Below are 14,097 nucleotides of genomic sequence, written 5' to 3'. Positions count from 1 at the left end.
CTCCTGCTGGCAGCCTGCAGGGAATGGTGTGGGGAACATCTTCACTTAAACCACGTCTGGCTGATTCTGGCAGCTTTTTGTAATGATGTGGGTTAGGAAGGGCATAACACTGTCTTTAGGATTATAGAGGCCATTGGGAACATTAATTAAATTCTGAGGAAAAGCCTTTTAAAAGTGCAGTCCTGCAGCCAGAGAGCTTGGAGCTTTTATCACTGACTCACAGTGAGAAGGGGCTGTCTGAGAGTTCCTGTCAGTCTGATCAGGACTTGTCAGATGCTTCTGTTCTACATGTCAAGCTTGAAGGGTGTCACATCCATGCTCCTGAATTGCCTTGGAGTCAGAAGGACAGGTACTGCCCCCAGTGCCACATCATTCCTCAGCTCCCAACAGTGAGGGATCTCTCTTCATCAAAGCCTGGTTTGACTCCTTCCAATCCAAAGCCTGGTGTACTGCTCATCAGCTAATTGTGATGGCAGCTTTTGGCTGCCTTAATTTATCATCTTGTTTTAAAAAGGAGTACTGAAACAATACCTGTGCTTCACGTTTTCCTTCTGGATGTTGTTGCATTTGGTCCTGGTAAGATGTGCTGTGGTTTCTTTGCAAAGTGAAGGGGAATGTGGCATTGGAGCCCTGTGCTTGGGCTGCAGCTGCTGCTCATCCTCAGGAGAGCATCACAACTGAGCAGTTCTGGTGGCAGCACAGAATCCCAGTCAGATCTGTGGCATTGCTGGGAAAATCTCAAGACATGTTGCTGTGCACCAGTTTGAGGTGATTTATGTGGAGTCAGTAGGACTGAGATCAGAGTGGTTTTGTCTGGAGTTATTTTCCTAAGTGCTGTAATTTCTGATGAGCTCGTGGCAGGCGGTTGTTAAAGGATGCATTTGGGTGATTTAAGGTGGGTATTGGAGTGCTTGTGTCTTCCAGAAATTAACTGGGTAACGAAGGGAAGCTTCTTCCCACTTATGCAGCTGCTTGGCATTTACTGTTCTGCACATTGCTCACATGAAGCCTTATAAAGATGCACCTCTGCACAGAAAATGGTGCAGGACAGGCTGGAAGCACTTCATGGTTAAATACTTGTCAGACCTCTTTGGGGTGATGGGTTTTGTCTTGGCTAAAACAGTGTCAGAACTGATGGATAATTGTGAGATTTTGAGCAGAGTGGAGCTACAAGGAGGACTAGAACATTCCAGAGTATTTTTAATAGTAGGAATGTATGAAAGTAATTAATTGGGCTTCAGTTCCTGGACAGATTGGGAAATACCAGCTTGTTCACCTCACCCAAACTTAGAATCACAGAACTCTGGAATAGTGTGGGTTGGAAGGGACCTTTAAGCTCATCCAGTGCCACCCCCTGCCATGGCAGGGACACCTTCCACTGTCCCAGGCTGCTCCAAGCCCCAGTGTCCAGCCTGGCCTTGACACTGCCAGGGATCCAGGGGCAGCCACAGCTGCTCTGGGCACTCTGTGCTAGGGCCTGCCCACCCTCCTATCCAGGAATTTCTTCCCAATATCCCACCTAACCCTGCCCTCTGGCAGTGGGAAGCCATTCCCTGTGTCCTGTCCCTCCATCCCTTGTCCCCAGTCCCTCTCCAGCTCTCCTGGAGCCCTTTCAGGCCCTGGCAGGGGCTCTGAGCTTTCCCTGAGCCTTCTCTTGTCCAGGTGAGCACCCCCAGCTCTCCCAGCCTGGCTCCAGCCATTGAAGCATCTCCGTGGCCTCGTCTGGGTTCTCTCCAGCAGCTCCACATCCTGGTGTTGATGTTGGAGGCTGTTTTGTGGGGATTTTGTGCTTTTTTGTTCTAGGTAAATTTGTATTTGCTGTCTTTCCCTCCCAGAGTGGTTGCTGGTGTAAACTGTGTTTGTTACATTTTCAGACCACTTAGGGAAGAGCAAGGACAGGGTTAGAGTTCAAATTTGGCAAACTGTTCCATGGAAGGTGGAAATATTTGGAGGACCCAAGAGCAAGTTAATACAGTTAGGCAGAATAATCAGCTAGTCTAACGTTAAATTGAAAGTAGCAAGGAAAGTTACAGCAGCTTCCCTGAACAGGATCCGGGGATTATGGTAGTGATGTAGTCAGCAGTGCCACGCTGCTGAGCTAAACCCGACTGCCTCTGTGCTGGGATGGGCACAGGAGTGCTAAACCCGGCTGGGATGGGCACAAGGGAGTGCTAAACCCGGCTGGGATGGGCACAAGGGAGTGCTAAACCCGGCTGGGATGGGCACGGGAGCGCTAAACCCGGCTGGGATGGGCACAGGAGCGCTAAACCCGGCTGGGATGGGCACGGGAGCGCTAAACCCGGCTGGCATGGGCACAGGGGAGCGCTAAACCCGGCTGGGATGGGCACAGGAGTGCTAAACCCGGCTGGGATGGGCACAGGGGAGCGCTAAACCCGGCTGGGATGGGCACAGGGGAGCGCTAAACCCGGCTGGGATGGGTACAGGAGCGCTAAACCCGGCTGGGATGGGCACGGGAGCGCTAAACCCGACTGGGATGGGCACGGGAGTGCTGAACCTGGCTGCCTGTGTGCTGGCAGGGCTGAGTCAGGGAGCTGTGGAGCTTCCAGGACACAGAAATCATTCAGTGTCTGTGGCTCATGGAGATCCTGTCTGTGCCAGGGCATTCCGTTGTGTTTTGGCACATCTGGCTCCCTGCCAGTCATCTCCAGAGCAGATCTGGGGACAAATAAACTCCAGCCTGGTGGGAATGAATGAGATTTATCTGTTTCTGTTCCTAGCAGAGAGACAGACTTATCTTAGCATAAGCTCCTTGTTCAGTGTTAGCACAAATGGAGGCAGTGGTGTGTACCCAGCTGTGTATGTAGGTGTGTGCAAAGGGGAGTACTCCCTGCACCAAATAGACACCCATCCTGCCCAAAATAAGAGGCTGTCATCGAACTGAGTAATCACTAAGCTGGAGTGGGAGAAATGGCTCATTGGTAGAAATAGAAGTTTATTAAGGTCAAGGGTGTACAAACCCTTCTTGTGCTGAATTGAGGCTTCAAGGCAGCACAAGCTTAGCTGGCTGCAGTGTGGGTCTCCAGAGTGTCCCAAAACCGAGCTGCAGATCCTCTGAAACCAGAACAAGAGACCATTTTGTAACTTCCTTCAGCCTGGAATGGTGTTATTCACCAACCCTTCACATTTTGCCCCCACTGCACCCAGTGCAGGAGCACAGTGATATCCTGGGACAAAGCAGCTTGTGCTCTCAGGGCTCTTGGCAGGAGTTTGGTACCTCTGAAGCCTGGCTGAGAATCTGCTTCCTGTTCTTCCTCAAGGTTTATAATCCCTGTGGAGCTGCTCTTAGGTCTTGCTGTGACCTCTCTTGGCATCCTCTGCTCTATTTCCTTGGACACGTTGTGGCTTCCAGGGCAAGAACGATCTTAACTCTTCTCAATGGATTAGATCTGCTCCAGTCTGCACTGGAGACTGGCAGGGCAAACAAAAAGCTCTATTCCTCTTTTAAAGGTTTTCTGGCTTTTATTTGAAAAGCCAGAATGAAGCAAAACTCAGACCACTGTGTTTTGCTCTCTTAGGGGTCTGGATTTATTCTGGAAAAATTTAGAGAAGCCTGGAATTGAGGTGGGGGGGAAATGCTTCCCTTGGAAAGCCCAGGGACTGTGCAGCTCAGTCTTTAATTTTGATAAGAACTTTCGGTTTCTGCTGCACTGGGGGAGATTATAGGGATAAAAAGGTCAAAGATTTTCCTGCTGTTCATGGCTGTTGTTTCTGCTCTGCCTTTTGCTGCATGAGAGCTGACAACTGAGGGTTTCAGAGGCACAGAGAATTGAGAACATCCACACAAAGATGCTCTCGTACAAACCAGAGTAACATAAGCAGCTCCTAGATATTTTTTAAGTTTTATTGATTTTTTTTTTTTTTTTGTTCTGTGTTTTTGGTTTGGGTTATGTCTCTATTTTCCACAAGAAAGACAATCCCAAGGATTTGGATCCCAACCTAACAGGTCTCCAGCCTGACTCTGTCAGTGGAGAAATGTCAGTCTTTCTAGAATGTTTTCCTTTATTTCCTCTTTGAATTCCTGAAGGTAAGAGAGCGTTTGAATGCTATCAGCTGCCAAAGCCACATTTATCTGTTGTTTCTTTCACACCACTCCTGCCTTATCTCCAAGCTGCTGTGAATTGTGAGTAGCAGAGACAATGGGCTCAGTGCAGGAAGGCCCGAGTCCCTCCGGGGGGAAGCTGGAGGCTCTTTGGAGACCAGGGACTCTCTGTGTAGTTCGGTGATAGAGGAAATCACATCAATTTGTTAATTAAGGTCATTTTAGAAGGTAAATCCGATTTTAAAAACCCCACAAACAACCAAGCAATGGGAGAAGCCGCAGTGCTTCCAGGACAGCCTTTGTTTGCAAGTAAAGGTCGCCTTCAGAGTTTGTGCTTTTTCCCTCAAACCCCAGGCTTATTCTGTGGCTTAATTAAACAAATCTCGTTATTAAATGCATATTTGTCTTTCAGGTGGTCTTAAAATATTTCACCATTTTTTATTTGACTGTGAGATGAAATGGTCAATGGTGAGGGATGAAATGGTTTTGAGATGAGTGCAGGAGTTTGTTATTGTTATGTGAGTGTTATTTCTAAGGTGGGCTTTAAAAACTGAGATGCCCTTTTCCCTGAATCCAGTGTGAGGCTGATTGGAAAACTGTTCTTCTCTGGAAGAATTTGTCTTCTGTTTTCTACAGATGATTAAATTAAGACAAGTCAAAGTGATATTGACACACAATCGTTCTACTTGACCAAATACACCAGAAAGACAGTAATTAAAATTCACTTCTTAATGCAAACTAGATGTTAATTACAGAACTCTTTAGGGAATAGTTAAAATGAAAAAGTAATCATGTTTATCCTGGGCTAGAACAGAAGTAAAAAACCCACTGTATGACACTTGCAAGATGTGTTAAGCCCAGAATGGGAGACTTTCTCCTGAGGCCTGAATTGTTCTGGGTGGTTCCCAATCTTGGTTCCACAAACCAAAGCACAGCACTGTTGGGAGGGCACCCACACCAACCACTGAGGCTGAGAGCAGAGCAGGGAAATGCATTTTAGGGATGGAAATGTCTGGGAATCTGAGGGTCCATGATGAGAATAATCAAAGCAGTGAGAGTCATGCAGACCAAGCTGGTTGAATGTGTTCAGGTGAAGGATGTGAGTGGTGCTTGTGCTCTTCAAGGAGGGTATGTTTCACATTAAAAACGGTGCAAAACTAACCCAAAAATCCTGTGATGCTTTCCAGAATCACTTGTGAGAACCTTCACTCCTTTCTACTTCCTGGTGGAGCCCCTGGACGTGCTGGCGGTGCGAGGGGCGGCGGTGATCATGAACTGCTCGGCGCAGTGCGAGACCCCGCCCAGGATCGAGTGGAGGAAGGACGGCTCCTTGCTCAACTTGGTGCAGGACGACCGCCGCCAGCTGCTGCCAGATGGATCTTTATTAATTAACAGCGTGGTGCATTCCAAGCATAATAAACCTGATGAAGGATATTATCAGTGTGTGGCAACTGTGGACAACCTGGGGACCATCGTGAGCAGGACAGCAAAGCTCACCGTGGCAGGTAAGGCTCTGCTTTGGGAGTGTGGCTGAGAACGTGGTGATGGAAGGTGTGATAGGTGAGGGATGTGGTGGATGATTCTCACAATTAAAAGGCAAATATCATGTACATGTGATAAGAGAAGTTTTATAGATTTATAGTTAAGTTTCACCTCCCCTTGTGTTGTTGTCAGGGGTGGCCTGGGTTTGGGACATTTGGGAGGGTCAGCTCCTTACTGTGGCAGCACCTGACCTCCAACCAAGGTGTCACCACCACTGGGCAGTGAAGGATTCAATGGACAGAACTTTGGGGGAATTAAAGGGTTAAAAGGCAAAACCTCCATTGTGTGGATGAGCACATGGTGGGAAAAATCCTCTGCTCCTGGTGCTGTAATATTTTCTCTATTCAGTCTCCTGTTGTATTTTTGATAAGGTTTTAATAAACCTTTTCAATTGTTTTGGAAGTGAGCATCATTTCTCACAGAAGGGAATGCTCTGCCCTTGGGAAAATGGGAAGGTGCTTCCCAAGGAACACAAGGTGGTTCCATCAGCTCAGGGAAACTGGGGCTGTGGCTCTCATTTTACTGGCTGGGAGTTGGCATGTGTTCTGTTCCTGTAAGCAGCTTAATGTGGGGTATTTCTCAGGAAATGCTGGAGATCACGAAAGCTGCAATGAATGGATTAAGAGAAGTGTCAGGTGTCTGAAATCACAATGGAGATTTACCACAGCTTAGAAGGAGGAAGAAAACAGGATTTTGCTTTCTTTATGTATAAATAACCTTAAAATAACTTTCTGTGCTTGTATGTGGTGAATTACCTGCTCTGTCTGAAACATTTGGGAGGCTCCTAACAGCAGTGTGTACAATCCCTGCAGGCCTGGGAGATGGGTAGGGAATGGAGTCCTGGGGAATTGTATTTTTCTGTTTCTTGAGTATCAGGTGTGAACAAGAAAGCCTGAAAAGTAACAATGACCCAAATGCACACAGTTTTCCATTAAAAAGCCCAAGTCATAACCTCAGCTTTGGTGTTTCGAGTACCCTTTAGACTTGGTGGGTGATAGCTTTATTTTTGGGGGTAGGAAGCAGTGAGGGAGTGAAGTTTGCAGGTAAAAATAAAGATTATGGCTGGGAAAAGTGATTTGTTCTGTCACTCGCTTATTTCTCAGGGCTTGGTATTGTCAGCTTGTGTCTTGTAAACAGTAAAGCAGGAAGAGACTTGTAATTACTGAGTAAGGGTGAGACTTCAAAAACCAACCACACGAAAAAAACAAGGTAAACTAAGGCACTGTAACTAGAAAAAAAAAGCCTGTGAAGCGATTTTCCTTTGTTTCTCTAATGATGTTTGCCAGCCTTTTTCAAACAGTTTTTTTTTTCCTTTGCTTAATAAATGTCTCGGGGTAATGAATTCTTCCTGAGTGGTGCTCCTGCATCTCCCAGAGCTGCTGCTTCCATCGTTTGTATTCGGATGTTGTTCCCATTAACTTGGCTTGTAGCATTGTTGTGAAACATCAGCAGTGTCAGAAATAGAAAAATTGGGGTTTTATACCTTAAAAGAGTGACTTTGAGAATCTCTTAATGAGGAATAGATTTCCGAGCTTCTTGGCAATGAGGACAATAAAGGCAGTTCTCCCACACTTCTCTCCAGCAATTACCACCTCCTTGCCTCGCTGCTGTCGGGATTAATTCTGCTGCTTTCCACATGAGAGCCTTCAGCCTCCTGCCTCTGCTATCAGACAGCTCTATATGATCATTAGGTGAGGTTAATGGGGTTAAAAATGAAGGTAAGCCAAAATGTCTGCTGAATTTCCACTTCCATTTTCTCCTATCTAGGTAGAAGGTATGATTTCAATTGATATTTTCTAAAATGATGGAATCTTTAAGAGCCTTTTAGTACTTGAAAAAGAACCCGAGTATTTGGGAAGAAAAAAAAAAAAGAGAAACCCAAGAGCCTACTTTAAAAAAACCCCACAACAAACAACAATGCAGTTCTAGTGAGGTTTTTTCCCAAAAAATTGTTGGTAAAAAACAGAACAGATACAGTCTAGCCCAAGACAATAAGGACCTTCCCCACACAACCAGTTGCCCCTTTGGCACACCATTGGCCTGACAGCTGTGTGTTAAGATTATTGATTAATTCTATGCAGTAAAAATGGTTCTTTTATTGCCCACAGCTAGGGGAAATGCTGGTGACACATGTTGTGCATTGCCTTTTGCCATCCTGTGCTTTGGAAACCTGCCCCAGAGCATCCTCTGGCTGCACTGCTGCAGAGGCTTTGGCAGATGTGGGTGTGTGAAAACCTATTTACCACCCCAGGCAAGTGCCAAGAGCTGGGCAAGACCATGCTGAGTTTAATCCTCTTGTAGGGGAAAAGGCACTTGGGTTGCTGAAGGCTTTGGAATAAGAGGTGGAATATTTAAATCCTGGTTTAGCCTGTTGCTTTTCTTGTCCTCATTTGAATCTCCCTTAGTTTTAACAGTGGTTTTTAATATTCCTTCCCACTCTTTGTTTTAATTGGCAGCTTTCAGGCTGTGGTGAGCGTGGGCATTGTTGGCATACTAAGGGCTCCCCTTGGCCTCAAATTCCAGTGGGAGGGAGGAAATTCCCCTCTTAATTGAGCAGTGCTTCCTCTGCTGTGTGTGAGTGTGGTGCTGCCATGCACCTGATCTCTAAAAGGGAGCATTATGAAGTGTAAGTTGCATGTTTTAACAGCTTCTTACTCATGAAATAACTCAAAAATGACAAGTTCTGGTGTGTCACAGGCCAGGGCAATGCAGTAATAACACATTGTGTTCCATCATGTGGATACAGGGCTGGAATTTTCAGTCTTGGAGCTGCACAGCTGTGGATGATGCTGAGCAATCCACCTGCAGGAAGGTGGCCAAGTTTGGATAAGTTTCTCAAGTTATTTAAAGGACTTTCTATATATTCTAGTTTGAAGGATTTAAATTTTTGGGGGTTTGGAATCTGAAGCTCTTTTGTTGCCATAGGGTGACAGGGGTTTGAGTAGTGAGCCACAGCATGAAAAACTCAACCCAAAACAGGCTCTGAGTGCCTGGGCCTGGAGTGCTGGGTCAGGGCTTGCAGGAATTATGTTGGAGACAGGCTGGCTGTGCTTTCATCAGTTTGTGTGTCTGACCCTGCTCTGAGTGTGCTGTGGCAGGGGAGCAGCTCATGGCAGCTTCCCTGGGCACTTGGCAATGTGCCCTTAAAGGACCTTCTCTGTGTGTGATGATCCATGAGAAGACTTTGCTCTTTTGGAGGGGTGAGGATCAAGAGGTCCTGTGGCAGCTGAGCCTTGTAAAGAAACTGATCTTTGCTGCCTTTAGATTTCAAAAAGTCAGAGGACATGATAAAATATTCCATTGTGAAGAATGCTTGAATTGGTCTAACTTGAAATTGTGTGCTGCTACGCCTTGGTAGGAAAGTATTTGCTGTTGTGCCTGACTTGTAGCAGTAAATCCTTGATTTTTAGGAACAAACCTAAATTTTTAGGTTGCAAACCACCATAAATGTTAGTTTTCTTTAATGAGCAGCAGTTTGGGGATATGAGTGTCTCTTTCCCAGTCAGTGTGAGCTCCACAGTTTGGTTCATTCAAGCAAATGAAGGTTGAGTTTGTCATCACCAGTTTCTAAGGGCAGTGAAGGGAGAAGGTGGTCACAGAGTCCATGTAATGTGTAGGATTTTCCCATTGTTGTGATGGATTTGAAATAGGGAAAGTCAAAGGAACTGCCTAATTTATGTAAAGCCACAACACTTTAATCAGTGCCTTGGTACACTATGTTTTTTAATTGGCTTTTGAAATGCAAATCTGTCTTTGATACTTAAGTGCTAGTTAGATCTTAAGAAGGGTAGGGGGTTTAAAAAAGCTGCTGTAAAACATGGATTAAAAATAGATTTACAAAGTTTTGGAGATCCGTGTCAGTAATTCATCATGGGAAAATAAATATGTATGTATTTTAATAAAAAGTATAAGGACACAAGCTGAAAATATTCCCAGGATGATCTTTCCCCAGTCACTGCTTACTGTGGTTTGGTTAAAGCTTTTATTAAGAGCACAGATACATGAAGGTCTAAAAGTTGGGAAGTGTGACAGGGGCACTGAGTTTGATCATGCAGATTTATTTGCTCTGTAAATCCATTTCAAGACTGCTCACTAAATTATTTGTTTCACCTCTTGTCATCTTATTTCCCCATGTGAATCCAGCTGGTTTTCTTCCTCTTCTTCCACTTATCCTTGCATTTGATAATTCTTGGCTTTGAGTCATTTGCTTGGCTGTGTTGAGGCAGCTGTGGCACTGCTACAAATTTCAGGTGTGTCTGAGTTACATTAATTCAGAAAGCACTTGCTGATAGCTTCTGACTTGTTTTCTCTCACCTCAACTAAATAATCTCCTTGAATTAATATTTCTCATTTAAATACTCACAGAAATTTCATTTTCAAGCCTTCATTTTGTAATTACTTTTAGAAAAGGTACAGACAAATCACTTCTGCTAAGAAATGCTCCTGCCATGTTTAACATCAAAGTCTAAAATGCTTCAGAAACCAGAAAGATTTGATATGTGCTTAGTAAAAGTGTTATATCTCCTCTGGAAGCATTGGGCACATTGCAGGGGCAGCCCAGGAGGAGGATGTCCCTGAGAAGTGGCTCTGGAAATGCCTCAGTGAAGCCTCATGTGTTGTTTTGTGTTGAGACCTTGGGAGACTTCTGCTTTTCCACTTCAAATTGGGGATGCTGGAGTGGGCCAAGGCTCACCATGTCCATACCTGGAAGAAGGATTTGGAGCAATTCCAGCCATCCTCAAGCTCTTTGTTCCTGAGCATGGTGTTCTCTGCTGACTGGCTAAATCCCCTCCTCCTGCTGGTCCATCCTGCCCATCCATGGCTCCTCAGGGCTGCTGTGCTGGGGCACAGGGCTTGGGGCAGCTCATTGACAAAATGGGCACTCTCAGAAGTGCACCCAAAGCTCCTGTGGCTGTCCTCTGTGTGGGGCCAGGTGTCCCCAGGTTGCTGTGACAGTGCCAGGTGTCACACGGGCCCTGCAGGCAGGAGGGACCTGCCCTGGGTCGGGTTTTGCTGCTGAGAGTTCCTCCAGACATCAGACAGAGGGAGTGGACTTTGCTTGGGAAATTGCTCCAGTTTTTAGCTGACCACATTGCCTCTTCAATATTTATTTGCATCTTGTGTGTGTCCTGCTTGGGGCTTCCAAACTGATGACTGGGAGAGCTGCAGGAGGCCTGGGTGGGCTGTGGTGGCTCCTGAGGCTTGGAGGAGTTAATTGAGCTCTGAGCCAGGTGATTTCAGGATCTAATCCTGCTCCTGGTGCAGATCTCCTCTCTTTGCCTTTTCTCCATGGGCTAATAAAGAATTTCTCTACCATAAATTGAAAGTATTACTTGTTACAATGCACCAAGGTGCTGCAGATGAGGAGGGCAGGCAGAGATAAGGAATTCTGTACCCATTACAGGCTCTGGATGGTAGGCAGTGGCTGCAGTTGTGGCCAGGTAATCATTATCCAGGCACAGCCTGTGGGAGGGATGTGGGCTTGCCCTTCCAGGTAGAGCTCTGCAAAGCTCAGCAGCAGAGGTGTGCTGTGTTTCCTTCTGGGGTGTTAGAGTGCTTAGCTATTCAATATCAATCACTTATTTCTGTATAAATAATGGTGAATAGATTAGGATTTTTTTTCAAACATTAATTTGAGCTGAAATTTTATCTTTGCTTTTTTTACCATAACTACAAGGAGCTGCATGGAAATAGCCAGATTATTTGGTTCTGTTTGCTCATGTCCTCTGAGAAGTTTGCCAAGCTCTAAAGATTACAGCTGAGCAGTGTTTTATTTCTCACTAGACTCTATGTGCCATCCCAAAGTGAGAGAGAAGCTCAGAACAAACTGTCCCAGCTCTGCAGAGATGGGGTTAATTTAGGAATAACAGCACATTTTTATCCAGGATTGCACATTTCCTTTAACAGCAAGGAGAAAAAAGTAATCTTGATCTCATCTTTGTGAATAAAGAACATTCTGTATCTTGGAATTGGAAAAAACCTCAGAGCAGAGATACTTCAGAGGAGGGTACTTAAGAGCACTTAGCCAGTAAGTGACATGGGTGATAAATTTTCCTTGCAGAAATATGTTTTTCTATGAAAAAAGCATCTGTGTTTCTCATAAATTGGCTTAGATCAAAATGCATTTTTTCATGACAGGTAAATGGCAAAGGTGGTTTTAACACAGTTGCAGTTTGTACAGGTTCTGTCAGCTGTTACTGAAAGTATGAGAGTTTAGACACTTAAGACAATAAATACTCTGTTATTTGTCATTCTCAATTCTTGCAGTTCTCATTTGTCCAGTTAAAGTAGCAAAGAAAATCTATGTGAGCCTTTGAACTGGTCTGCAGTTCTTGGACTGAAGGCAGAGGTCCAGCTTCAAAACTATTATAAATTTTTAGTCTCGGATTGGGATTTAATACCAGAGCCTCTTGCCGTGTCCAGGGCAGAGAAGGGCAGGACTTGCCTGCAGCTGGATTATCACTGGAATCCTGGGGAAAGCCCACAGCAGGGAATGTGACCTGCTTGTTTTGAAACTCTTCATTGACATCGAATGACCAAGTCAGAGCCCAGGTGAAGAGACTCTTAATTGCTTGCTTAAAACTAATTCCTATTGAAAAACACAGGTTTTCTTAAGCTTTTGGATTTCAAGTTTATTTCACCTTATATCAAACCAAACCCAGCAGCTCATTGTGACTAATACTATCCCTGTCCTGAATTCTGTGGGTCAGTGAGCCAGTTAAAGCTTATTTGTGCTTGCTGAAGGGTGGCAAATGCTCTGCTGAAGCTGGGGCTGAGGAGGCACAGGGAGATGTGTGGCACTCGTGCCTGAGCTTCCTGGTTTGGTAATGATGTAATAGCACTGCTCAGAAAAAAACTCATGTTTTCTAGACTGAAATTCAAGTGCTGTGCAATGCAAGTTTGTAACTGGCAAAGGGAATATCCTTTGTGCATTTATTTCACAGGCAGTTATGTTCATGTACTTCAGAATAATATAAACTTACTGTAAACCATAAGAAATGGGAGCTCTTTGCAGCATGTGTTCCATCTTGACCTTTGCCTTTGAAAATATGGCAGGTGATAGAGTTAATCTGTGGAGAAAGAGGAATTTGGTGGAAGGGAGCTGGGACCAAATCCCTGAAATCCCGTGAGCTGACACTCGGCTGGGGGGTCTGGATGGTGAGACAAGGACACGGTGACACCAGACTGATGGTGCATCAACACCCCTGAACGAGAAACTTGGCTGAACTTTGTTTAGATTGGATTCTCATTTGTTAATGTTTTGACTCAGATCAGATTTTTCCCTCTTTCTGCTCTGCATGTCAGCACCAGCAATCCCTGTGTAATTCTGTTTGACAAGTTAGCGCGGAGCTCGCTCGGAATCCCGAGCTGTCAGCAGAGTGATGGTTACATCTGCAGCCTGTGCTCCTCTCTCCCTGCCTGCTCCTGTGTGCAATCAGCAAGAGATTTCAGCTTTGTCAGCCTGCAGTGAGGGCTCTGTGTGCTGACACTGTTCAGGTTTCTGCTTGACTCAGTATTGCTTTTTGAAAACGATAAGAAGCTGCACCATTGCCCCAAGTGGGGGATGACACAAAAGCAGCAAGGGTAAAGAAGTATCAAGGCACAAGGGTATCTCTGATTAATGTTTTATTTTTCTGTAACAAAAATTCAAGATGAAGTTCAACGACCCTGAAAAGGAAACAAAATGGAGGAAAAATATTTTGAATAAGAAAAAATTAGGTCATGACATTTGCTGGGGTTGATTTCAGTGAGGCTAGTTCTCAGTAACATTGTTAAAAGTATAGGGTATGTTTCACCCTTCACATAAATATACTGGGAATAAGGATGGTAAAAATTAAAACTCTCTAAGCCTCATCTATTTGCATATAGAAACCCCTTTTTTGGGGGAACAGGGGGAAATGTGTCTGGGTAACTTGTATGTTTCTGTAACAGCCTCTGAAGTTGGCCCTGGCTTAAATGCACTGTCAGCCTGCTCTTAAAAACAGAGTAAAAATCAGGCAAAGAAAGGCTCTGTTGTGGAGAGACCTCCAAAAACCCATTCCTGGTACTCTGAGGTTCATGGCCAGCAGCTGCTGGAGGGGTCAGCGATGTGCTGATGCCACCTGAGCTGTGCTCGTGTGTGATAATTTGCATTTATACGGCTTTTAGTGTTTGCCTTTATCCTGCCACGCACCCTTGTTGTCTCCAGACGCCTCTTTGAGCTGCATGTTTGTGTCTGTAAAAGTTCTTTGTGCTTTGTGTTTGTCTGCTGTTCTGTCAGCCTCCCCGCACCCTGGGTTTGGGGCTTTCTTTGCCATTCACACATCCCGAGGAGTTTGCAGTGAAATTGTTGGTTATTTCCTGTCTCTAAATGCCTGTTGTCAGGTACCAGCTGTCTTTGTCACTGTCTATAGAGTTGCCTGCAAAAGTTTTTCAGATCTTTCCTTTCTTCCAGTTTTGTGATAAATTTATCCTGACAGTCCTCTCTGTGCATTAATCTTCTTTGAATAGCTGGT

The 14,097-nt window shown here is 45.1% G+C and overlaps 1 protein-coding gene across 3 annotated transcripts in view; it reads left to right on the top strand.

Moving 5' to 3' along the window:
* The window catches only part of NEO1 (neogenin 1), a 168,979-nt gene that overhangs the window by 46,339 nt on the left and 108,543 nt on the right, over positions 1-14,097 (top strand). For all 3 annotated transcript variants that reach the window (XM_084213595.1, XM_084213594.1, XM_084213593.1), the window contains exon 2: positions 5,248-5,565. In XM_084213595.1, the coding sequence (XP_084069721.1) occupies positions 5,248-5,565 (318 nt within the window). The remainder of the gene's footprint in view (positions 1-5,247; positions 5,566-14,097) is intronic.

Source organism: Fringilla coelebs, assembly GCF_963513975.1.
Source record: "Fringilla coelebs genome assembly, chromosome: 12".
In the NCBI taxonomy this organism is placed as follows: Eukaryota; Metazoa; Chordata; class Aves; order Passeriformes; family Fringillidae; genus Fringilla; species Fringilla coelebs.
Note: the sequence above shows the minus strand (reverse complement) of the source record. Positions and strands in the feature narration are given on the sequence as shown.